Raw genomic sequence first — 27782 nt, forward strand, 5'->3', positions numbered from 1 at the left:
AGTAAGAAGTACAACTCTTGCTTGACAATGATAGTGGAGCAGAAATATAAAGTAAAATTAAATACTTGACTTAAGTACAGTGCTGGAGTAAAAGTACTTAGTTACTTTACACCCATATAATCTATTTATGTGATTCACTGAGCATATTTTGCTCTTGTTTGACAGTAATGAGTTCAGACAGGCATGGAATCAGGGAGTCAGGAGGCCCTTTTCTGTCCAATCGCTCACTACTTGAGTCCAGCCCTCCCACTCAGCTGCTTTATAACCGAGGCAACTTCCTTCATTCATTCATGCATTCATTCTGCTCCACCAGCCTCTACAGATCTACAGATCATCGCTGCTGTTCTTCTCCTCTTCAGAGATCTTTCATGCAGGTTTTAAAATTCAGCGTTTGGAGATTTGTCCTTACCTTCTGACTATGATTGTGTCCGGGCGGGTCGATCTGTCTTCGATGTAGGCTGCAGCGTTCAAACCAAACTGGGCCGGAAGTCAGCGATCACGTGTCCTCAATCTTGAACATCACTCTGGAAAATCACCTTCCATCCTCCTCAGGCAATTTCAAAATCCACTAGGAGCTTCTAGAAGTTAAATCCAACCTCCAAGCAGCGTAAATACTTTAGTCCAAAACTTCAAATCCACATCAGGAATCGTTGGGCGTCCGAGCTCCGCCCAGCTCCGGCTCCAGCTCCTCCGGGAATATCCGAGATTTAACCACATTAATTCTGCTCCAGCTCCGGAAGGCTTCACATCCAACCTCCCCTCTTCATGTCGCTTCCATGGCCTCCACCAGTCTCACCTCTTAGCACCACCAACTCCAAGTCAAGTCCCGAAATCCAGATTTCCTCCACGTGTGTTACCTGCCATACAACTTCCGGGTTCAAGTCCGCTGGCTCCACCCACTACCTATGACCGTGACTCCTGCAGCTCCAGCGCCCCCTACTGGTGTGGCCCTTCTCCTCCAGCCACATACTGTCAGGTAATGGTACCATTCTAGTTAGATTCTGCTTAGTTCATCTTGATAAGCCTGTGGAGGAAAAGTCTTGATGATTGTGTTAAAATATGAGTTGTTAAGAGCGTGATTCACGTTGGTCACCGAATATTTTAACGACTGTTTGAGGTAGCTTTCGAGGCAACAGATTGTGCGAGTAAATCATGAAGCTGTGTTGCTGTCACGCTAGCATGGACAGCTACTGTATTGGTGAAAAGTAGTAGCTCTGTCAGTCTGTTCCTGGCTGATGCGTATAACAAGCTGTTAAGCTGTTGTGTGTTTCAAAGATAAAGGCGGCTGCTGGAAGAAGACAGGTTCCTCGGCCATCTTGGACATTTCAGACATTAGAATGCACTATTTCACTCTTTTCAAAGTAATTTCAGTCACACACCTTTCTGAGCACACCGCAGCCACCAATCGGCAGCTAGCCTTCACAGTGAGGCGTTCAGGGAACATCAGCAAATTTTGGGTCCATCGATAAGCAGCTGTTCAGCAACTACTCAGTAAAAAGGTAGTCTGGAGTCCTGCTCCGTGTCATCTTTCTTCACTTGCAGATCATGCCTTGTACTAATTAGAATAGCAGGTACAGGTGGCACAGTGGTGCATGGGTACCCTGGTCGCCTCTCAGCTCGAAGGTCATTGGGCCTTTCTGTGTGGAGTTTAAGTTCTATCTATGTGGAGTTTGCATGTTCTCCCTGTGCCTGCGTGGGTTTTACAGAGTGCTTCGGGTTCCTCCCATAGTCCAAAGATATGCCGTGGTTAATTGGTCATTCCAAATTGTCTGAAAGCATGACTGTGACTGCGCCTTGTTGTCTGCCTCTGTTGACCCTTTGATGGACTGGATACCGTCCAGGTGAACCGTGCCTTTAACCAAAGTCAGCTTTGACAGGCCCCAGCCACCCTGCAACACTACAGAGGATAAAGCATCCAGACATCCATCATCTATACACCGCTTAATCCTCACTAGGCTCATGGGGGGCTGGAGTCTATTCCAGCCGGCTCAGGGTGAAGGCAGGGGACACCCTGGACAGGTCACCAGTCTATCACAGGGCTACACTTAGAGACAGACAACCAAGCACACTCACATTCACACCTACGGACAATTTAGAATCACCAATTAACCTCAGCATGTTTTTGGACTGTGTGGGAGGAAGCCGGAGAACCCGGAGAGAACCCACGCTGCACGGGGAGAACATGGAGACTCCACGCAGAAAGATCTTGGGTGTCCTCACCGGGATGTGAACCGGCGACCTTCTTGCTGCGATGCCACAGTGCTAAACACCGCTCCACCCTGCACCCTCGAGGATAAAGCGGTGTATAGAAAATGGATGGATGGTACAGATGCTCATTTGGGGAAAGTGGACTTCATAGATGCTTCTTGGCTTCTGCACACTATCAGTGGCATCTGTCTGGAGTTTAGTGAAAACATAAACCAGACTTTGTTTGCAGTCAGACTGACTGGTTTAGTGGTGACAAAACAAACAAACCAAAAAACCAAAAACTGATCGGTCTCCCCATAATTATCAATGAGTGCTAACTATGTCATTAGATTTCATATTACATCTTAACACAATAATATATATAGAATAATATAGATAAGAATGATTGATTTCAGAGATTAACTTTACTTTAAATATAGGGTCATGACCCTATTGCATCCATGTCTGAGCTATTATATTAAATTTAGGTACACTTCTGTATGTAAAATAGAACTTAATTTCCACATTTATAAACATCTTGGCATTTTAGCTATAATATTAAACTAGGTGGGTTTACCATAGTGTCTCAGCCTTTCCAAATATTATGGTCAGGTAAAGAATGATTATATATATTCAAGAGGCTGAAACCATTATTTTTACTTGGGGAAATTCACACCATAATAACTCTATCGGGACTCAAATACAATACTTACACTTGGGTAGTTCGTACTTTTAATCATATTTCTTTGCTGGAGATCACTTACCACAACAGCTATTGTTTTAAATGTGTTATATTATCGGCGACGTGACCTTATCTCCAAATTACAGCAAATGAGTACCTGCCCCAGGACAAGTTAGATCTATTTGGAGAAGTATGTAGATGCTACATCATATCAATCTATGATTGAGTTTGCACACATAGACTTTGCTGGGGCATCTTAATCATGCAACATTAATCATTTCTCAGGCTGCTCTTTTGTGTCCAGACTTCTCAACCTTTCTAAACTGTGGTTAAGTTGTTCATCATCTTGACAAGAAGACTCACAATCAGATTCACAGTGGGTCACTGGCACTGAAACGGCATAACGACACACTAGAAGCATTGATCACATCAAGGTTCTTATCTCACGCTGCCACCTCAGCCCATTTTGGGGGTCTTCTTTCATAACTAATGTTTTGAAGATGTATGGCCAAGGGGCTTCCATCCTTGCCTGCTAGCTTCCAGCTTACTTCTCTGTTACAGTCTACTCCCCTTCCACCAGGAAGATAAATGGTAGAGGAAACATCACCGTGTTTTGCAACAACGAAACCGCAGTCAGCATTATCAAAAATGCTCCTCAGTTCATATCCGTGCTTCATTTCACACATAAGCAATTCGTTGACCAGGTTTTCAAAGCTGATTATCATTATAAAGGTGCACTGATCTTCATTGTCAGCGTTCATACACTTTCTGTTCCTTCTCATCTATGACTTGGTGCCTGGAATGGTTAACCAATGCAAGAGATGAGCCTCTGTTCAACACGGACTCTGGGAAGGCCTTGTCCAGGCCTTGGTTTGCTCGCCTCCACCTCCCATGCCAGCGCCGTGGTCTCTCCCCCTAAACTACAAAACCTATTCCCTCCACTCATCCTCTGCACTGTATGAACATTCCATCTACCTGAATGCCATCAAGTATTGCCCAAAGGCAATGAATAGTTCATATTGTACATAATCCGTGATAACTACATGTAATTGGGGCTCTGTTTCATGTCTGTTCATGACAGTTGTGCATGCCTGCACAAAGTCAAAGGAAATGTTTCATGCTTGATGCAGCACATAGTCTCGTGTCTTAGTATATTTGTCACTATATTAGTCACTATAATAATGCCTTGCCAAATCTGTGTGCATTCAACATGCTGCTGATCATCTGCATCCAGATGTGAAGGCTGTGCATGAATTCAAAGGAAATGTGTCATTCTTGTTAACGCCTCATACAGCTTTGTTTGGTTACGTATCATTCTGTATCATAAACAGACTACAGCTCCTGGAAATGCATTTCTTCACTGATGGATAGAAACTTCACCACAGCCATGAAAGAGAAGCTAATTATAGCAATTTTTTGGTTTATGGAACATGCACATGGAGTTTACCTGGAGCAGTGATGGGATCAATGATGCAAGGAGAGAAATAAGTGAGGAGATTGTCTCGCCACATATGGAGCTGGTTTTGTGAAATCTTTTGTTCGAGGATGAATGAACCACAGCAGTATGCGCAGCTTCATGCTACACAGCTAGCATTGGCTAAACAAGCTAAATGAGTTTTATCATATATGCACATTTATATTTACTGGAAAAAAAAAGTTTTGCAAAAGCATCAGAGCTCATGGAGGCTCCGAAAGAAATGACTGGAATTCCAGCTGATTCACATACATTCACAGAGCTTTGTGGAAATGAGACACGACTCTCTGTTACCTCACTTTGTTTTATAACTGCTGGAAAACTACACGTTGAAATGTTAAGTTGTTATTTTTCACTGTACTTTGAAGCGGAAAGCTTTGTTGGGACAAAACAGTGCTCCACTGTATTTCATAGATGATTACAAAAAACAAAAAAAACTGAGTATTGAGCAGTGTTTGTTTTTTTTAGTCAGCATCTGAAAGAAATCAATCAGCACACCTCATAAAGCCAATTAGAACAGAGGAGTTAAAAGACACTGTCCTGCCATCAGAGTCCTAAAAGTCAACTCGATGTTTGAGCGAGTGTTGAGCAGTTATGAGTGGATGAGGAGGATCAAGGTGGTGCTCATCAGTCCTGGCATCACGGGACTGGATTAGTTCACGCAGAGCAAAAGAAATCTCACATGCCAGTAAGCTTTCCCACCTCAAAACACTGTTCTGTGCTGTCGCGAGGCAGAAATGTCCCCCGTTAAAGATGAGCTTCCACTCACAGATTTGTTCTCCACACACACTCTTGGATCTGTGAAATATGACCTGATTATCTTGAGGTTAATTAAACTCTACAGTCCAGAGAAAAATATCAACTCTCTAGAGAGCTTTGCTTTCTTAAAGTCAGAAACAAGGTTCAGCCCCTCTCTTTGCCCCAGAAGTTCCGATTCAGTCCCCAAAGATCTTCATGTTTCCTGTTGATAGAATAGAATCTTTATTGTCATTGTAACAAGTACAACGAAATTAAAAAGCGCCAAACCAACAGTGCAACATTCATGTCAAAATAAAACAAAGACTATAAAAAAATGTAAAAGAGTAATTAAAATATAAATATATATTGAAATAAATAGTAATTACAGACATGCACCCATACATCCATCTCTTAATTGCACGATCCCTTAATGCACTTAGCAGCATGTATTACATTTTACATTTATTGAGTGTGGGTATTTCTGTGGGGTGGAAGCTGTCTCTGAATCTACTTGTCTCTGTTCTGAGTGATCTGTACCTTCTGCCAGACGGCAACAGTTCAAACAGGTAGTGACCGGGGTGTGACGTGTCCTTTATAATGTTCTGGGCTTTTTTGAGACAGTAGTGACTGTGCAGTTCTTCCAGAGTGAGGAGAGGGCAGCCAACGATCTTCTGGGCCATGTTGACGACCCTCTGGAGCGCTTTGTCGACGAGAAAACTGGGCAAAGGAGAGCCCGCCTACCCTGACGGAGTGTTTGCAGCGGGATACACAATGGACTCCTGGAAGGAGTGGAGGGTCGTGTGCCTCTCTATGCTTTCCGTGGAGGACATTGAAGACGTCAACTTAATTGGGATCATGGCAACAGGCTTCCTGCTGTTTGGAGTTTGTGGGTTCCTGTTTTATCGCAAAGTTCGGAAGGCGATGGCAGCACTTTCGGCAATTCAGAAGCTGCCCATCATGGAGGGAATGTTTGAGGGCTGCCAACACTCAGACTCAAGCGATATGCGAACTCAATCGCAAACTGGACGGGATTCCAGAACTTATTCGCAAGATGAGCACCAACTTGGAGCAGTTGAACAGACCGATCTGGATTTAATGGGCCATCAAGTTCAGCTTTTTGGATGACAGAGAGAACCAGTGGGACTCTAAGGACTGACGGTAAATTGCAGAGTCGTCCTGACCCAAACAATCTTCGTTAACTTTATTCGGCTCCTCCACTTCGGCCTTGGAAGGCTGATACCTCTCCAGTTCTCCTGGATGTTATGCAGACAGATGTTCGGCCCCTCCCCACCCGCCTCCTTCTCCTGTGAACTTTGTGTCTGGATCAGAACTCTTCGGCCGTGTCTTATCACCAGCATCAGACGGTAGAGACAATGTTGAGTCTAGCGGCGATGTCCATGTCCATGTCCATGGACTTACACATGCACATACACAAAGACACACAACACATACCTCCCTGGACTCAACGCCTTGGTTGGCTCCCCCCAAACCCTCTTCCTCCCCCGCCACAGGGCAGCATGCTACAGGATGCTGTGGGATGCTGTGGGATGCTATGGGATGCTACAGGATGCTATGGGATGCTGCGGGCTGATGCAACGCGCCTCGTGGCTGCGCGCCCCCCCAGTGTCTGAGCTGTGACACCTCCCCTCCCCAACACCCTCCCCCCTCCCACACATGCAAGTCTTCGAGTTTTTTGTTGTGATGTTTTATTATGTTGCTTATATGTTGAGGTGTTTTTTTTTCCTAATCCTACACTGTGTCTCCCCTAGAGGAGCCCAGTTTGGTAACTGTCTTTTTTTCCCTCTTGTTTTCCTTTTCCTGTCTAATGATAAGGGGCGCTGCTCATGCTGGCCGACCCGACAGTTCTCCCTCCTGTCTCCCCTGTTATTGGTCATTGTCTTTTTATGTTTCTTGGATGGGATGTAACTGTAAAAGTAATTTCCCTGAAAAGGGACCGATAAAGTTCTGTCTTTCCTCTGAGCCACCGTGCAGCTGGTGTACCACATGCATATGCAATACGTTAGTATGCTCTCTGTGGAGCACCTGTAGAACGACACCAGCAGTCTCTGGGTGATGCTGTTTCTCCTGAGCACCCTCAGGAAGTGCAGTCTCTGCTGGGCCTTTTTCAGCAGCTCACAGGGGTTCACGCTCCAGGACAAGCTCTCCTCAATCTGGACTCCCAGGAAGTGAAAGTTGGCCACCCTCTCCACACAGTCCCCGCTGATGGTTAGTGGTAAAATGTCCGATTTCTTCTTCCTGAAGTCTATGACAACCCCCCTGGTCTTCGAGGTGTTGAGGTTATTTTCATTGCACCGTTCTGTTTGCTGCTCCACCTCATTTCTATATGATGTTGTAGATCCTAGAAATATAAATTCCTGCCATCTCACAGTCACATGATCTTAATTTGGCTGGTTGAGAAAAGAATGTACCAAATATTAAAATAGACTCCAGGATGTGTTTTTGATTTCACTCAAAAATGTTGCCACGACTCGTCATCAGATGGACAAAGCAGCAGCACAAGTACGTACACTGAACAAAATATAAACGCAACACATTTGTTTTCGAGGGGGTTCAGAAAGCCAGTCAGTATCTGGTGTGACCACCATTTGCCTTCCACAGTGCAACACATCTCCTTCCCATAGAGCTGATCAGGCTGTTGATCGTAGCCTGTGGAATGTTGCTCCACTCCTCTTCAACGGCCAAGTTGTTGGATATTGGGAGGAACTGGAACACGCTGTCATATACGCTGATCTAGAGCATCCCAAACATGCACAATGGGGGACATGTCTGGTGAGTACGCCGACCATGCAAGACCTGAATCGTGTACAGATCCCTGCACCATGGGGCCGTGCATTATCCTGCTGCAACATGAGGTGATGGTCATGGATGAATGGCACAACAACGAGCCTCAGGATCTCATCACGGTATCTCTGTGCATTTAAACTGCCATCAATAAAATGCACCTGTGTTTGCTGTTCATAACATACACCTGCCCATACCATAACCCCACCGCCACCATGGGCCACTCGATTCACAACGTTGGCATCAGCAAACCGCTCACCCGCACGTCTGCCATCTGCACTGTACAGCAAAAACTGGGATTCATCCGTGAAGAGAACACCTCTCCAAAGTGCCATCGACTTGAGCCGTTGCCCACTCAAGTCAAACAACTGCAGTCAGGCCGAGACCCCAATGAGGACGACGAGCATGCAGATGAGCTTCCCTGAGACGGATTTGACAGTCTGTGCAGAAATTCAACAGATTGTTGCAGCAGCCGTCAAGTGACTGGCCTTAGACGACTTTGGAGGTGAAGATGCTGGATGTGGAGGTCAAATTTGTGAATAATACTTGAGAGAAAATGGCCTTTTGAATACATAGAAAAAGTCTTAGATCTTTGAGTTCAGCTCATGAAAACTGGGAACAAAAAAAGTCTTGCGTTTATATTTTTGTTGAGTGTAAAACATCTTTCTGTCGGCATCTTATATCATTAAGATGGCAAGTTGGATCTAGTTATGAAAACTGAAGCGTGATGTTTGTCTTTAATAATTTGAAGTGCCAAGTATGTACTTGACCCTCAGTGCCAAATATGTTCTGAGTATCGAAAAGGCTTTCCAAATAACACAGAACAAAACAAATGAACAGAATTCTTAAGGGGGGGGGTTATGTTTTCCTTTCTGACACCATTTCACACCGAATTCATTCCTGAAGCCAGATGCACTGTGTCAGTCAGTCTCACATACGAAGGTGTTGGTGTGTGTGTGTGTACAGATACAGATCCTGTTGGCGAACGTCCCTCATGCTCCTGCTGAGCCAGCACTTGTGGAAATCCCCCTGCGGAGGCTTGGCAGCACCTGATCGGTGTGAAGAAACCCGCACTCAGGCCTGAGCAGCTCCTCCATCAGCTTTTATTTGCTCCTATTGACATTTCAGCGTGCCGACAAAGACTTTTTATGACATTTTTTTTTTCTTAGTGCTATTAGGATGACATCTGAAAAAAAGTGTTTGTTCATTTACAGGAAATTTCACAACAGGCCATTGTTCACTTGGTTATTGATCTACAGGAGCTTAGTGTGGATGTGTGTTAACAATGCATAACACAGACACTGTAAGAGCTTTCAAAATGTCATGAAAATACTTAGAATGAGTCAGAAGATGTAGCGCACTTTTCAAAATTGCCAGGTTTTTAGAAAAGGCTAATAATGAAATATGATGTTTCATTTATGAAAGATGGGAAAAACAAACAAAAAAATATAAAATCCTAATGGCTCCTGAACTCACAGAGCAAACAGCATTTTGTGATGAAGATAATGTTACAGTCTTTAAAGCTGAGCGAGAAAAACAACTCCAAACTAGTGAATGGTGCTTTTTCTTTTTTTTAATGAAATTATTAGGAAGTTCAATAATTTCATCAATCAGCACTGCAGGTGTTGCTGACTTCTTGAGGGTATTTGAGTCATTCTAAGTTGTGTGGAACGAGATGATTCCGTTTTCTCTCCAGTATTCACCAACACAACATGACGATAGACACCCCCGACTTCACAGCCTCCAGTTTCCAGTCAACCTTCCAACTGTACTTTTCCAATGAAAAAAAAAACAGCAGCAGGCAGGAACATAAATTACCCTGAAGCGGCAAGACTACGCATTTATGACTCACCTCTAATAATACTGCTAATATTACAAGTTTGGGAAGTAATAACAAAAAAGCCCAGGATCCAACTACATGCAGCTTGAACGTGTGAGCAGAAGCAGAGCTGAGGGGCGTCTGGCAGCCCAACACAACCAAGAGTGACGCCTGTTAGAGGGCTACACACAGAACTGGAGCTACATCCTAACCATAACGGTATTTAAATTGTATTATCAGCAATTTAAAAAGTACAACTTGGAAGAACTGTTCCTGATTTTGTTTTTTTTTTTGTTTAAAGTTGAGGGTTACATGAAAACCTTATTATATACCAGTCGATGTGGCAGTTATGCCTGCATAAGCAAATGACAAAAAAAGAGTATTTGACCTGCAGCAAGTTACCATGCAGAGCAACAAATGACAAGATATCAGTTTCTGTGCCACCTCAATGTGAGTGACAGTGGAACAGCTGTCCGTCATGGCATCAGCATGACAGCAGCATAAAAGAAGAACCCAACTGAATTATAATTTGGGAGTTAACAGAACCACTACCGTAAATGCCCCATTGTGAAATTGTAATAATAATGATCACTTGCAATTTCGTTCAACTGATTCAACTCACAGATTGCTTGTTCAGCACAAAGCGGCCTCATTGTTTTCAGGAGTGCTGCTTTAGTTGTGCAGAGGCATCATGTGACAGCCCTTTGGCTCAGTTTGCTACGAGCACTACGAAAAAAACTTGGAAGATGGAGTCCATTATTTACTTTCTCCACCTACTCTTCCAACCACAAAGAATTAGAAGAGATTTTAAAGTCAAGCTTCAGTTTCAAAGGTCTCTTTTTGCAGTAAGATGCACCATTTTTAGGCTGCAAGGTGAGGCAGTTGGTAGCACTGTTGCCTCGCAGCAAGAAGGTCGGCGGTTTGCGTCCCAGTGAGGACACCCGGGATCTTTCTGCGTGGAGTCTCCATGTTCTCCCCGTGCAGTGTGGGTTCTCCGGCTTCCTCTCACACAGTCCAAAAACACGTTGAGGTTAATTGGTGATTCTAAATTGTCCGTAGGTGTGAATGTGAGTGTGCTTGGTTGTCTGTCTCTAAGTGTAGCCCTGTGATAGACTGGTGACCTGTCCAGGGTGTCCCCTGCCTTCGCCCTGAGTCAGCTGGGATAGACTCCAGCCCCCCATGACCCTAGTGAGGATTAAGTGGTGTATAGATAATGGATGGATGGATGCACCATTTCTAGCCATTTTTGCAGGTTATTAGTTGATAGTATAAACCTGTAAGACACAAGTGAGACTGATGCAAGAGCACGTTATTCTGTGGGAGGTTTTTTTTGATCCCGTCAGCACCACTCCACCTACAGGAAACACTGCTGCTGCTGCTCGTCACACTAGTTAGGAAGCTGTTCGACTCATAATGGTGTGTTTCAGTTTCAGCAAAACCTTCAGCTAATCATTTCAGAAATAGATAATACACCCATCACTTTTCAAGTTATTCTCAGATTAGATAGATACAGCATGGAAGTAGTGACATAGATGAGGTGTAAAATTACAATAAATTCACGCATTTAATCAATTACCGTCGATCCCACGAGCCTACAGTGATTCTTTGACTGGTTTGACATGAACAAAGCATTAAGTTGCTTTTACATGATATTAAAAAGGTCTTCCAGCCATCCTTGTTGAATGTCAGACCCCCATCATTTGCTGTCTGTATCTCCACTGACGCTGTGTAAAAAAAAAAAAGAAAGAAAAAAAGCAAAAACACTGAAGTGTCATAAAAGAAGTGGTGAGTATAGCAGACGTGTGAAGCCCACCCACTGTCTGCTGGAGGCGAGCAGCTCGAGGCTACATCAGCCGTCACTGGCAGTGCAATGTTGGATTTAACTGTCAGATGTTGGCTTGCATGGCAGGCAAAGACGGCGTCAAGCTTTGGTAAAGAAGAGGAATGTGTGGAATAAAATATCTCTGGTTCAGATTTTTAGCGTGTTCGCTGTGACGGCGTTGCAGGAATAAAACCTGAAATTGCTGCAGTAGCTTTTATGGTAAACCTACATCGGTCACCAGGGTTATCATGTGGTATATATGGTACGATACAGATAAAAGAAAAAAATGCAAACCAGCCAGAGGTTCCAGTTTGAAATACGAGTGAACATCTGGATGGTTCACTAACACGCCTAATAAAACAAGATGTTCGACATAGTATTCAACCTGTACACGTTTATTAGACTCCTTTGAAGTTTTACGATAAGGTTTACTAAATTACATCCTTTGTGTCTAGACGCAGCTATTGCGCTTGTTAATATTTACCCAACAAGATCAATGTTTCTCCAACGCTCTAAAAATGGGTACCAGGCAACCACAATTCTCCAATGACTGGACAGGACAGATATGAAAACCTTTCCCTCTTCTCTGCGTAACATTAAACTCTTCAACCTTTTACTGAAATGTTACCACGTCTGCAGAAAATGTTGGATGGCGGGTAGTGTAAATAACTTCACACTGTATTTTGCAACATCTGATAAGTAAGTCCTTCACCTGTGTGTGTGTTCATATCACTGGGTGTTTCTTTATTGAATAAATCAAAGGGCTGTTTACACTCATTCATGTTTTCTACACTAACACACACCCAGGCCTGATAACAGAAAAAAGTGCGCTGGCAGGTCACACATCATCCAGCCGCCCTGAGAAAGTGAGAGGAAAGTGGTGTTTACACATTAAACAGAAGGCAATTGTGGAGTGAACACGCCTGATGAGAGATATGTTTCTGTTTGGGTACAATTAAAGTCATATTTTTCTCATAGACAAATAACTGTTGCAAGAACAATAAAGTGGGTGAAGAGTTGATTTCAAGGAACAGCCTTCTGCAAAGGAAAGGGATTTTTTTCTCGTCATTTTTACTAACCTGGAATGATCAGCATCTATGAATTTCTATGGAAAATCCAAGCAGTGACTGGTGTTTCCCAGTATGCACGGATTAATCTAATGGGCTATAACTGCTAATCCCTGTTTTATTTCTCTGCAACATACCTGGCAGGGCTACTCTACCTGCATAGCCTCCCTTATTAGATAACTGCAGAGATATTCTCTACACGTGAGAACAGTTGTAAGAAATGAAGGAACATAAGATAACAATAACACTCAGGCTTGTTTGGACCTCGTCAACTTCTTCTTCGCGACCAGTTATCTTGATCTGTGGCGTCTTGTATTGTTTCAGGATAACCTTGGCATTAAGCTTTTTTTCTGGGAGCTGAGCAGGAAGAACAGGCCTCGGCATGACTCCGCCGGATCGTGTGCTGCTCCTGCTGTTGATGTTGCACCTTCTGCAAAAGGCTGTTTTTCTTCACAGATGAAAACGGAGATAAATTTCCAGTGTGTGGGCAGCAAAAGACATAATTATAGCACATGTTCAGTCGATTTTCTGTGCAAGATGTGCAAAGCTGCATGCGCTTTTAGAAAACTCCTTTGAAAATCTTTATGACGAATACATTTCTTTCCCTTTTTAGGTAATACCCTTATATCAGGGATCTCCAACTCCGGTCCTCGTGAGCTACTGTCCTGCAGGGTTTGGACGTACTGAAACACTACTGACTCAAATTAATGGATCTACACCAGTCTGTTAATGATCCATTAATGTGAGTCAGGTGTGTTGCAGTACAGAAACATCTAAAACCTACAGGACAGTAGCTCACGAGGACCAGAGTTGGAGATCCCTGCCTTGTAAGCTGTCTTGCCAAACTTAGAAGAGAAGACTGATACCGCTGAGTTGTCTTTTTTATACTTTGGGTTTTGGAAACTTTTTTTTTTTTTTTTAAATGGTAAAGAATACAAAATGAACTTATGAGGTGAAAAGCTTTTTCCAACATTTATGCTAAGCTAAGCTAGCTAACAGCAGGCAGTAGCTTAATATTTAGTGGGCAGATATGAAAGTAATATGTCAATCTTCTTTGCTAACCCTCTGCAACAAAGTGAACAAGAGTATTATCCAAACTGTATATCTTTTTTTTTTTTTTTTTTTGATACAGGTATTTCAGTAATGATTAAGGTCCATGTATTCATTGAAAGGCTCTGTATATAAACTGACATACTGGCTTGCTCGCCCCATGAGCTTAACTATCACAACTAAATGCCTAATACCAGCCTTTACCTTAAGCCTAACCAAAAACATGTCCTAATCTGAGCTCTAAAACCAAGTTTTAACACGCCAACAGCGCGCTTTGATGTTCCCTCTGAAAGTGAGGATCAGCTTAATCGCCCTGACTGTCTTTGAATGTGCTCACTTCCAAGATTTTAAAAACAAATTGGTCCTCACAAGAATAATGCACAAACACACACACACACACACACACACACACACGTCTCTCCAGGGAAATGTTGCTGCCTGGGTTTTCCCCGCTCACACCTCCTACCAGTGGGACGGTTTTCTCCATCGACATGTCTGTTTACATCACCAGTAAATGTAAATGAAGAGCTGCTGCTGCTGGTGCTCATAAAATAGGCTAGAATAACATGGGGAAATCATAAAACTACAGTATGCTGTTGTTACCTATTGGTTATCATCCTGTTAAGAAGAGTATGTCCTTCATGTGCAAAAACTGTGCTGCACATCATTTAAGATGACAGGACTTTAAACAAACCTCCTTCGTCGCTTGAGAAGGAAGCTGACCTTTTTACTCTCAGTTGGGAAAGTGTTGACACAGTGAATCACTGCGTTTTTCTGTGAGTCACTGCTATAAAGTTCATCTCTGCGGCACCTTGCACAGTAAACTCAGACGTTTAATGAATATGTGTAGGACTAACTGCCTCAGGGAAGGGTTTGTCCAGTAGTCTTAGTTCAAAATGATATATTTTTCAGAGCACTTTCATAAGCAACTTAACCAAACTGAAACTCATTTGAAGTCGTATGTTTTCTGCTGCAGGAACCTCTGGGCTGTGTTAGTGCAAACCGAAATGTCTATGCATGTCCCACCTGCAAGAACCATCGCTGTAGAACCTCTTTCAGAACTGTTTTTGGGGTGAACAAAATACCTTGTCCAGGGATGGTACTTTTGAGCAGCCTTGAGAAGCTGCAGAATGGTTCTGATTGGTTGAACTCAGAGAAGCTAAATGCTGATTGGTTCAAGTCAGAGAGGACAGTGGCAACAAGTTCCCTTTTTTCTGGTCTCTCGATGTCGATGTACGAGCCGTCTTCTGCTCTAACATCAACATCAAGAACATACAAATTTACCAAATAGGCTGAAATAACAAACCTCCTTTGTTCTATTTTCTGCATGTTTGTAGAATCAGTGTTTTGTCCAGTAACTACAGTATTCGTGCACTTCGGCAGACAACTCCTACATCGAAGTGGAAACTAAAAGGCTAAAAGGGCCGATTCAAGGGTCGTTCCTTTTATCATTTGTGCCACGTTGCACCTGCAGTGGAACGTTGGATACCGACTGACTAACATTGCTAAGTTCAGACTTCATGACTTATTTAAAAATGGGAAAATTGTCGTATATATAACAGATTAGCTACAATACCTGGTAACAACCCCACAACCCAGTCATACTAATGGATTATTTATGCAGCTTTGGTGACTCAATCCCAGTTTTATGATCTTTTTAAAAGGGGGTGATCTACTAGGAAGTGGTACCAAGATGCAAGTTTGTAACAGTGAATGAATATAAAAGGACTTTTGCATATTGTCAGCCTCCTTGGGGTGCCAGATTTGTGGGACCCTGAGGCGCAACCTTTCCACGGTGAGCCCTGTCGAGCGCTCCACGTGTCCCGCCCAAGCGTGCTATCAGAGGTTCTGCACAGGCATGTTTCTGCAAATGCCTCCTGGCCCAGAGATGGATCAGTTTAAAGGGACTCTCTGGGGTTCAACACTTGCAGCTATCACAAGACACTGACTCTTTCTTTGAGATAAAATAAACTGTTATGTGGATGCACTGAAGGGGAGAGAAAGAAAACACCAAAGTGAGAAGCTACATGCACTTACAAACAAAATGTCTCTCATGATGTTGCCCTTCACTGCTGGTGCTGAAAGGTAATTGACTTTCTCTAAGTTCCTGAAGGACCCTGAAGACAAGCGAAGATAAGCTGCGTCAACAAGGCAGCAGAGAACCCACCGGCCTGTCTTTGATCCACAGGGGAGCTCTAAGTTTTGCAATGAAGTGGCACAAAGACTCTGAGAGCAGCACATGCTACCTCAATGAGTCATCAGGTAAACCCTTTGCCAAGTTTTAAAAAGAACAAGTAGATGCAGAATGATGCATTCGATGACAAAGAGTTGTTTTAATACTGATACAAGATGTGTCTTAAAATCACACGGATGGCTTACTTGAAACGGCCTCACACACTGCAGCAGTACCTCCACATTTCCTTCAGTTTTGAGCAGCTAGATTGAACGTTGGCACAATCCTGTCAACCTCTGACAACCTTCAAGTTTAGTTTGTCTATTATTGTTGTTACTGATTTTTTTATATCAAATTTTCCAGTGAGTTTGCATGCTTTTGTCCATCATGTATATGCATCCGACAAGCACGTAAAACCGAGAATGTGGCAATTAACAAACGGAAATGAAATGAAAACAAAAGCAATTCCTTCCTTTTTCCACTTATGTGTCTCTTTCACTAGAAGGACTATCAGGCCCAGGAAAAAAATTCAACAAAATGGCATTAAACTTACTGATATCACTATATTTTGAACTAAAATATCTCCAGAGTGCTTGTTATTTTTTCTAGTCTTATACAGAGTGCCACATTTTTAACTTGCATGATTCACACTGTAATGCTCCCAAAATAAGATCTAATGGGTTCAATGTGAAATTCTTGTATTTTACAGCATCTTCACAAATAACTCATGCACCTTGAGAGTCTTTGGATAATCAAATATCTTGACATTCATGCTGATACATAAAATCTTTCAGTTTCAGATTTAAACTTTCTTAACTCATCTGATATTCTGTCATTGAACTGAAAATTGTGCAATTTGGACTTTATGCTTCACTTGTCTCACATGTTTTAGAATAATTATCTCAGTTTAATATTCTGTGTTTTCGAGGTAACTCACTACAGAGTACCACCTGTACTCTCACCATTTCTTATGTTGTTCTCACAGTTTTGACGTCTGAATGAAAAAACAGAGCTACAGCTAACCTCCGTCACATGTTCCCATCACATGGGCAGGCCCAGCACGTTTTCTCCCTGTGATACGATCTCATGTGTTTCCAGGTGTGGGATTTGACAGATGAGTTGCAGCCCCTCTCACGATGTCAGTTTCCCCTGAGGGGAAACCCCCGAGACAAAGACACCGCCACTGCCAAGTGCACCAGGACAGTCATTCAGCTTCGGGCCGCAGCATTATGAGACAGTCCAATTTAATTTCTTCAATTACCTTGCATGTTTTTCGTTGAACACCAACAGAAGTAGACAGATAACATGTTGATGGCTCCAATTGATAACAAGATTAAACTACAACTACACAAGAAAGGTTTCACAAGAACACACACAGCACAAAGCTTTGTACCTAAAAATGCTAACAAAGACCAGATATTAATCCATTTTCAGAAAATAACTGACTTGTTATCTCTGAAATCAGATTTATATTTATACTTCTACACCAACCACTGCTGCTTTATCTCTCTGCAACGCTGTCGTCTCAGTTAATGTGTAAGTAATTTACATCATCTTATTTATCAGGCACCAGGGAGACATTTAAGGGAACGTTTTAACATCAAGAATTTGCCAAATGAAGCAAAGTTTAAACTAAGGAACAACCTTCATTGTTATTTACCTCACTGGCTTTAATTATACAATGGCTCAGAGCTCTACAAAGTTAAAGTGATGCTGCTTGGAGTGACCAACTCAAGCTTACTCACACTTCACTTCTCTTCCCTTTTTTGGTTTCGCTGGAGGAATCAGGCACTGCCACAATGATGAGAGGTGGAGCCACCACACCGAGCTTCAAACCGCTTTAAAGACACCTATGGGTGTTTGTCTGTTTATAAATGGTCATGGAAAAATGATTAGACCCCCCTTGTTTTCTTCAATTTCCTGTTCATTTTAATGCCTGGTACCACTAAAGATATATTACCTGAAGAATACAATGAACATGACAACAAATGCAGCTGATTACATGATACTTTATGTCCTATTTGACATGCTTAAACTGAATTGTATTCCCTGTAGGGTATATAAGAGGCCGCTTCATGTCATGAGCAGCACTGCACATGTAAAGGCCTGGAGTGGTTTCCTGCTTACATTCAAGCCGTAGCACAACTCAGAAGTTGTCAGCTCTCACATAATGCCTAAAACAAAAGAATTATGTGAAGCCACAAAGGCAGCCATCTTGGCACTGCTGGAAGTTGGCATGAGTGAGAGACAGGCAGCGGAAAAACTGACATCCGTTAATTACACCAAGAAAAAACAAGCCCAACATGGTACTACCAAATTGCTAGCTGGTTGTGGCAGGAAACGTCTTTCTACCCCACGAGATAACCATGCACTCATCTGTTCATGTGTCAGGAATCATCATCAGACCTCCAGGGACCTTAAAAATGAGTGGGCGCTGTGGAGAAGTGTGACTTGTTTGGCAAGACACACAGAGTCACACAGAGCACAGAAGAAGCCCTTCATCAATGAAAGGCAGAGGAAAGCCCGGTTACTCTTTGCTGGAGATCACAAGGATTGGACTGTTGATGATTGGGCTGAGGTTCTCTTCAGTGATGAATCCAATTTTCAGTTGCTGCCCACTCCAGCCAACTTACTGGTGAGGAGGAAGCCTGGAGAAGCCTACAAACCAGACTGTCTTGCCCCTACAGTAAAACATGGGGGTGGATCAGTGACCATCTGGGCTTGTTTCAGTTTGGGTGGAACAGGGCAAATGCAACTGTGTGAAGGCTGAATGGACCAGGTCATGTACAGGGCTACTCTTGAAAACAGTCTTCTTCCATCAGCTGGAAAACTCTTTCCTGCCTCGAATGACTGAATTTTCCAACAAGACAATGTTAAAGCCTGGATCGAACTGAAAACCTGTGGAAAATCATCAAACTCAAAAATGGAGAACCACAAGCCCCAAAACAAAGCAAATCTGATCGAATTTGTGCAACAGGAATGGGCTGCTGTGACAGCAGAACAATACCAGAAGCTGGTGGAGACCATAGACTGTATAAAAGATGGACGCTGCAACCGGCTCTGAAAAATGAAGCCAACCCGGAAGTGTCAAAAACCTGCAATATCACTACGTCCGCCAGCTGCTGGCTCCAAAAAGCCCTGGCTCCCATAGTCCCAAAATCCAAGATGTCAACCAGGAAGAAGCAAAACCCTGGCTTCATTTTCTCAGTGCAGAAACCAACGGGTGACGTCACGGTAGCTACGTCCATCTTTTATACAGTCTATGGTGGAGAGCAGCCAAGACACATGGCTGCAGTCATCAGAAACAATGGTTATGCAATCAAGTACTAACTCCTGTGTGTATCATGTGACTAAAACAGACAAAAAAGAAAATATGGAATGCCTAAAAAGCACTGTTTTTGGCAGTACAAAACCATAGCTATTAATGTAAGAACTGAAGGGATTTTGGTTACTATCAAGAAAACCTAGTAGGAGTAAGACCCTTTAAAGAGAGTGTTACTCCTACTGTCATGAGTCCTTCTTTTACTCTGGTGCTACACAAATCATCAGCCACTAAAACAGACAACAACAAACAAAAATAAAACGACACATGATCATTTTCCAGCTTCTTACGTAATAACAGATCTGAAAGGCTGCTTTGATGTGTTTACAATCAAAATCTATGAGATGCAACATGTCAGTGTGACATAAAAAATAGCTGCAATCTGCAAAAAAAGAAACAAACAATCCTGTAGGTGGCTTTACATTTTACTACATCCTAAATGCATCAGAAACAATAATATTACACATTGGCTGTCATTGCAAGAAAAAGCACAAAGTGTAAATAACTAATAACATTAATGGATAACTGTAGTTTATTCCATCGCTGTTCTTATTTTTGTAGTTGTGGCCATTAATGTTTAGAAATGTCTTTACATGTGCCTACAACTTCATTAGAGTTTGTTGTAAACTATTTATCAAACAAATCAGGGAACCTACATTAGATGGTATCAGGAACAAAGTGACTTGTTGTTTCCTACTGACCTCCCCCAACACTCCTGGATTTATTTATATAGCGCTAATTCACAACATATGTCACACCGTAACACTTCACACAGTAAGGTAAAAAGCTGACAAATTTTAAACAGTGAAACCAAAAAAAATCGAGCAAGGACTTTGTGACAGTGAGACGAAACACAAAACCTCAGACAGAACTCAGGGAGGGCGGCCTTCTGCCTCCATCAGTAATTCAGCATTGATTTTGAAAGTTACTATTGCAAAAATAAAACTCAGGCTAAAATAAACTGGACTTATCTTTTATTTAAGCCTCCTTACCAAGTGATCCAGTATGCATAATAACAGACGTTTGATGTTAACTCTTCAGCATACTGTGAGTCAGCAGTTATTAATGATAGAAAGAATATCCGTGCTTATCAAGTCAAAACGGATGCAAGAAAGGTGTGTAAGAACATGTTCCCTGAGAAAAACAAGAAGTAGACAACCGTTCTCCCTATAGATAAAATGAACACTCGTGTTTTCAGACGCTGGGTATGAAGATTGAGCTGCTGTATGAGTCTTTCTCCTCCTCCTCACCATGTTCCTTGTGATCCTCCAGAAGTTTATCCAGTAGGTTTGGTGATTCCGACTCCACCTCTGGATCTTCATTCAGAGACTGACCCTGTGGTTCAGGGTCCAGCTGGTGGTCTGAATGCTGTGGGAGGTCCAGGATCTGCGGCTGAGGGTCCGCACCCTGGGCCTCCAGCTGTGGGAACATGGTGGTCAAAGACATGGACAAAGGCATGTGGACCAGAGGTGACCCGGGCAGGGCTGCAGAACCTGGGGCAAACTGGACCCCTGGATTGGGCATGGTAGATATGGTGGTGAGGGGCTGGGCCCAGGGAAGGTAGGTCAACCCTGAGTCTGGGAGCTCCATCTGAGGGAGGGAGGCTGGGCCTGGGCCCACTGGTATGGTCTGAAACAGCAAACATGAGGTTCTGTTGATTAAAAAGAAACTGAAACTAGCAAAGATAGAAAGATGTCCTTAAAAGTGCAATTTGCTTTTTACACAGTGCAGATGTGTTCAAAACTTCTTTATAATGTGCAGAGGAAATTGGGAGCTTATACCCTGAGTTAAGACCAAATGTTCTTAAATGGTAAATGAACTGCACTTATAGAGCGCTTTTCTACCTTAGCGGCACTCAAAGCACTTTACAATGCTTTCTCATCCACCCATTCACACACATTCACACACCAATGGTGACAGAGCTGCCATGCAAGGTGCTGCCTGCCATTGGGAGCAACTTCGGGTTCAGTGTCTTGGCCAAGGACACTTCCACTGTGGCGGGATTGAACCGCCAACCTTACGATCAGAGGACAACTGCTCTACCACCTGAGCCACAGCTTCACAAGCTCTAATAATGAAATCCTTTAAATATAGAAGGTTAAAGAATACTAGTGGGCTTAAAAGAGTTTAATCTGTGCTCCATTCCAAATCTATCTTGTCATCTGTGGGCATGTAACGCTGAGGACAGCAAACAGTTGTCAGTTGGTTGTCATGTCAGTTCCAGTGCAATGATAACAGGTTATAATGGTGGAGAACACATCCCAACACCTTCTTCACTGTCTATGTGTATGGGAAGCTACTCTCTTCATCGGAAGCACAGCAGTGAAGCTACAGAAACAGCACATTTCATTAAAGGTGGTTTCATGCTCAAAGCGCTTCCCTGTACAAACACGATTAAGTGATATGATAAATATTCCCATTAATTTCTAGTGCAGTTCTATACACCTCACTTAGTGGTGCATGACTGACATACAATCTCCCTGGCATGTCAGTTAAATTACTTTTGAGCATAGGTATCATTACGTTAATTGCAGGTTGCCTGCGATGCGGTAATGTGATGTAGTTCTTTGAAATAGTTGACTGTTTTTGCTTCTGAGTGTCTGCAGTAAAAGGTCGACAGAGTGGAGCAGCTCCATCCTGTTTTCACTTCCAGACCTTCAAATAGAGCTTTTTTTTCACAGCTGCTGGAGTCTGAGGAGTGCCCTGTGGCGCTGGTGCCACCCCGTCGATACTCAACATTAATATACTTATAGTAGCTTTTCCAGTTTAAAGAGTCTCATAAGAAAGTTGGAGGGGTGAAACAGATAACTTGCAGAACCTTCACAGAGAAGACTAGAGTTTGTGTCCTGTATGGGATGTAGTCACCATGTCAGTGATTGTTCCTGAGGTGTGTCGAGCACTGTGTGTGGACATGGTACAGGATTCCTGGAGAATTTAGAACTTCCCACTGTGTTGGGGGTCTGTCAACTGAGAGCATGTACAAATCACAGCACCTCCAAAGTGCTGCAGGAGCTACTTCAATGACAGCCCCTTTTATGATGAACAATAAAGGTGTGAATGATAGAGAGCCACAGTGGCGGCTGGTTAATACAGGGCGCTGCCTCACTACTAATGACCAGATAAAAAGCAGGTCACAGTAGTAATTTAATTTTAATTAATTATAACAAAATAATGATACAATAATAATGACGTTCATATTCTTTTGCCACGTCAACTATATTTGTATTATTAACAGATTTAATATTAGTCTTTACTGTGACTAAATTTACACTTCCTGGATGCAGCAAGATCTAAAGTAAACAAAACTCAGGACAACAATGTAAAGTTATAGTCGCAGCTAATCAGATGTGTTGTTTTTAAAAAAAATAGCAACAGGATCACTAGATTCAGTCCAGTTCTTTGACACAGAATGCAAGATGAAGAAATGCCCAAGAAAAAAACACTTGCATTGCTGCAGTGGTTGCATCTGTTGTGAATGTCAACAAGTTTTTTGCCTCATTGCTTTCATGGAGAAGTGACAACATTTGCAGACGTATCCTTTAAAGTTCTGGGGATTCACTTTTCGGACTAATTTTTCCCGTCCAGTCTTTACTCCCAAAGATACTACTTCAAAGATAGTTCTGCATACCCACATGATCTTCTCTCACTTACCCCAAAGTTTGTCAGCAGTGGTGTGTGTGTGTAGGTCAGCATGGTGTAGCTGGGGCACAGAGTCTGCATGTACACATCAGCAGTGAGTGTGGGGGCGGCTGGGTAGGCCAGAGTCTGAGCTGAGGGGTCCTGCTGGTTGTAGTCAGACGGAGACCAGGGCATCACAGCAGGCTGCAGCCCGGCGCTGGAGACGGAAGGTGCAGCTTTCCACCCCGAGCACTGCAGCCCTCCGTCACCAGCTGCAGCCGGCGGCTCAGCAGGAGAACCGCTGGCAGCATCGGAGCAAAAAATGCCTGAACAACAAAGAAAAACTCTGAGAGTGAGTCACGTGTTTTACTTACAGGTGGTCTGATGGTTAATGAGTCTGATAAACTCACAGGTGAGGCATGTACCTGTTGGATACGATGACTGGTTGTTGTGGGCGACCACATCCTGAGAAAGACAGAAAGCATCAGTGAAGAAAGTGAGTTGAGTCTCGATCATTTCAGCAGAGCTACAATCACATCATCACCTCAATGTTGACATATAAATATGCAGTATTTACACCTGCACCGTTCACGTCCAGGTGTGAGCAGCAGCTGGGACGCCATTATAATTAAAGCGGTGTGTGTGTGTGTGTGTGTGTGTGTGTGTTCACATACAGGTATGGTCTTCAACATTTTGTCTTACTTGTGCAAAATCTGCTTTCTGTGTAGACTTATTAGCAACTAAAGCTGAATTTTGAAATATTTTAACACCATTTTAATTCCAGGGTAGAAAACACTGAACAAATGTCCTCCACAATCCACAAAGCACCAAATGATCAGACTGGTGAGTGATCATTTTCCCTGAAGGCACAATGGACACACATGTCTTAAAGCAGTTGTTCAAAGAGAGAACACAGATGCAAGATCAGGCAGACCATTAACAATTCTCAGAGCCATTATATTTATATTTGTGATGAAGTGTTGCTGGCTGAGTGAGCTGGTTATTTATTTTGAGTAGAGATGTTTTATTTGGGGTTGCACGGTGGCTCGGTTGTTAGCACCATCGGCTCACAGCTAGAGGATCCCTGGTTCGCATCTTTCTGCGTGGAGTCTACATGTTCTCCCCGTGCAGCGTGGGTTCTCTCCAGGTTCTCCGGCTTCCTCCCACACAGTCCAAAAACATGTTGAGGTTAATTGGTGATTCTAAATTGTCTGTAGGTGTGAATGTGAGTGTGCTTGGTTGTCTGTCTCTAAGTGTAGCCCTGTGATGGACTGGTGACCTGTCCAGGGTGTCCCCTGCCTTCACCCTGAGTCAGCTGGGATAGACTCCAGCCCCCCATGACCCTAGTGAGGATTAGCAGTGTATAGATAATGGATGGATGGATAAAACCTTGAGGAGCTCTGTTAAAGATACATGAAAATCAATCTGGATGCCAGGAGCCAAACAACGACAACAAAGACCTTAAAGTTAAAAATCCACAGAGGTGGGATTATTATTTATGACCAGGTGAACTCGTCTTTTATGAGGACAAATGAGTCACATGACGGCCTCGTGCAAACAGACACTCAAACATTTGATGTTTTGCAGGATTCGTTGAATATTCCATCAGTTTTTCTACCATGGCTCTGCAAGGTGACCTAAAGTTCAGTAATTCTGCTCTATCATCTTCTCTCAGGCTTCACACCCACGTGTCCATCGTGCATAACTTCCGTGCAAGAATTCCAATGTGCCTGTACTGTAATGGACCCGTGCAAATGGCAATAAAACTCTATTCTATTCTATTCCAGCCTCTCTTTGCTCCTTATTGTCTCTGTAATAAACAGCAGTACAGCACAGAAGCTGAAGGCCTGAGAGGCGGCAGCAGCAGAGACAACGCTGACAGCTGTGTCGACGTTCTGACTGCATCCTGCTGCCTGCAGTCAGCCAGCAGGGCATGTGCTGTCAGGTGCCTGACAGATTGATGAAGAAGAGCTCGCTAGTGTTACAGCTTTGACAGCGGGTGAAGAGTTACAGCACCGGTGCTGGAAAGATCAATTACTGTGCTCCACTGGAGTCCCTTTTACTTTACTTTTACTTTTAAAGCACTTCTGGACAGAAATTGTTGCTGCTGCGTACATATTTCAAAATAAAGTAACTGATTTTCCCTCCAAATTTGGAAACAAAAGGTTGATGAGTTACTCAGCTGCTGGGGGCAAAGGGCTGATTCAGCTTTAATAACACCAACAAAACCTCATGGCTGCGGTGAGGCACCTGAACATGCTGTCTGGGTGTGTTTAACTGTAACCTGAGCGCTCTTTACAAGGCACCAGAATCTCAAAGTAAAGCTCTCTGGCTGAATAATAATCTCTTGTACACAATGTCAGCCTGCTGCCCTCTGATGTAAAGTGGGAAACTGTGGTATGATCATGCAGGTTGTGGATACAAGGAACAGACATGTCTCCTAAGAATTGCTTTTCTATGCAACTACATGTAAACTGCATTCTCAATTACATTAGTGATATTTCTCAAATACGTCACTGATCAGCTTATCATTGCTCTGTATTTTGTTGCTTTACTTCTGCTCCTGCTCAGCCAACCAATCATATAGTAGATGAGGTGAGATTAATCACCATGGTAACCAAAAAAAAAAATCTAGCAAGAGCTCAAACCTGTTCTGAAAGGATGCAAATGTTCTATTTTCCTAACCCTAACCCAGTCATTTTGTTGCCTTGAACTCACCAAACAGCAGGTTTCAGTGGAAGAAAAATGCTCCCACACAGGATGCAAAGCAGCATCTTCCTCACCTCCTCACAGACTTACGCCTCCACCTCCGAAGCTCACTATGAACCGTTTCCACAGAGACTATTTGGTTTGTAAAAAGTAGCTCCAGTGGACTGTAAACTACAAGGACTAATAATTAATTCAAACCTGGGTCCACAAATAAAACTTTCTACAGGGCGAGGTAAGGTTAAAAATGGGTTTCAATTTATTTATTTTTTTCTTAATTTGGATGAACTGATCTTTGAATAGTTTTAATAGCAATGTAGTCAGTACGCTGCATTTATTATATTGAGTGCAATGTATGGATTACTTTAAAAATAGACTAATCTGCCTTTTGCTAACATTTTTATGTCCATGCTGATTCCAGTCTCATGTCTGCATCCAAAGTACACAAACCACCTGTATAATACTGTGTATAAAAAATAAAGACCCGCCAACACTTCTGCAGCTCACTGGTCTTCAAACTTGTTGAACATTATTTGTCATTTCTTTAATCCACATTTAACTCCAAGTGTAAAACAACAAGGCACATGTTTGAGGGTTGACTGCGTGGAGGTGAGTAATAACTGTAGCCAATAAATTGTATGTTTTTGACCCAAATAGCACACAGAGGTGATGAAGTATTTTTTTCTGCCCTGTAGGGATTATCTGCAAGTCTCCTCTTCATGCCTCAACAACCTCCAGCAAATACACAGAGCAGCCTGAAAGCCTGGGTTAAAACGCCAGTAGAGAGCTTACTGTGGCACTCGCTGCTGCTCATTGAGCTCATTGTTCTGAAGAAACTGAAATGAGCTCAGCAACATTTTCACCACCTCCTCTCTTGTCACACAGAATACTGCAGCAGGACGTCAGAGGACGCTGCTCAGTGACACTCTGGGAGATTTTAAGAGGAAAACTTGAAATGAATCATTCGGGTGACATTGACAAAAATAAAAAAGGAAAGTAAAGGGGAAATGTCAGAACCCCACCCCATCTCTGTGGAAACTACACCCTTGAATCTCGTCCAGATTAGACTGCCAGGAATTGTGTTGGCACTGAGAGGTTGCCAGGCAACCTGCAGGAAGTTCTGGAGATCTCTGTACCAGCATAAAACCTCCAGCTTTGGTTTTTAACATTTCATTTTTTTTATTAAGTATTCTGTTTTCAGAACCCACACACACCAAACAGTGGTATTATATAGATGTTATATCGATAACTATTCCAGTAAAATGACAGGATGTAGCTGAACACAGCATTACAGTGACTATGACTGATTTAAAAGTCCTGGTATTAAAATCTAGAGGGGCACCCCGAGGACAAATGGATGCTCTTCATAAAGCGCAGGATAAGCGGCACCCTTGAATGAGATATCAGGAGTTCTAAAAGTTATTTTCACGTTCCACAGAAATCACTTCCATTGTGAAAGATGAGTGTTATAAATTACATTTGACAACCTACAGAAAGAAAACATGCAATTACACTTAGTATCGAGCGATGCTTCACGGTTTTTATGTCTTATCAGAGCGTGTGTGTGAGAGGGGAGTTCATACATGTGTGTGTTTGTGTTGTGCACGTGCTGCTTCCACCCTCGTCTCGTCTTGGAGGTGAAATAAATAGCAAGTGGGAGGGCTCTTTGGCAGGGCTGCACGTTATTTTGCATAGGGCTGTGTGCCCAGCCCTGGAGCCATGCAGGGAATGGCTGTAACTGTCATGGAAAAACACCTGGATTATATAAGGACAAAATCCCCCTCTTCACTCTACAGGCCCTGAGTCCTGATCGCTAACATCCTGGTGGGGCCCCTTCTTTCTCTTCCTCAGAATACTGTTTGTTGAAATAAAAGCAAAATGTATTTGTCTTGTTGCAGTTTCTGCTCAACAGGGTTCACTTTTACAGCCAACGACCTGCCTCTGAAGGTTCGGTTCATGTGCGTTTCTTCTGATCTCTGCAGTGGCCTCCCTGCTGTGGTTCATCGACTCTTTATGACGGTCGGATGAGTGAAGAATGTCAGCCTGCAGACTCATGCTAGTAAATCATCAAGAACACAATGAGTGAGGTGTGATTAGACAGAAAAACACCTCCAGAAATGCACATGAACCTGAATGCACTTACATATTGTCACATTCAGAGCTGTACTTTATATTATGGTGATATTTCAGAGGTTCAGAGTCACTCCTGAAGATTTCAAAATGTTTGATTAATCATTGATTTCACTGTTTCTATTATTGTTGTTATTACTTTGTATTATTAGCTATATATAATTGCACAGTAAGTTATGATGATGATGATGA

The 27782-nt window shown here is 42.9% G+C and overlaps 1 protein-coding gene across 2 annotated transcripts in view; it reads right to left on the reverse strand.

Moving 5' to 3' along the window:
* Window positions 1–19545: 19545 nt before the first annotated feature.
* pou2af1 (POU class 2 homeobox associating factor 1) overlaps window positions 19546–27782 on the reverse strand; it is a 22015-nt gene continuing 13778 nt past the window's right edge. Inside the window, exons 3-5 of one of the 2 annotated variants that reach the window (XM_008280567.1) lie at window positions 23180–23219; window positions 22788–23080; window positions 19546–20765 (exon numbers count right to left, since the gene is read on the reverse strand). In XM_008280567.1, coding sequence (XP_008278789.1) covers window positions 20331–20765; window positions 22788–23080; window positions 23180–23219 — 768 coding nt within the window. In that variant the 3' untranslated portion in view covers window positions 19546–20330. Of the gene's footprint in view, window positions 20766–22787; window positions 23081–23164; window positions 23220–27782 lie in introns of both variants that reach the window. The other variant, XM_008280566.1, reaches the window with a different exon arrangement.

This window comes from Stegastes partitus, unplaced genomic scaffold (genome assembly GCF_000690725.1).
Source record: "Stegastes partitus isolate 25-593 unplaced genomic scaffold, Stegastes_partitus-1.0.2 Scaffold199, whole genome shotgun sequence".
In the NCBI taxonomy this organism is placed as follows: Eukaryota; Metazoa; Chordata; class Actinopteri; family Pomacentridae; genus Stegastes; species Stegastes partitus.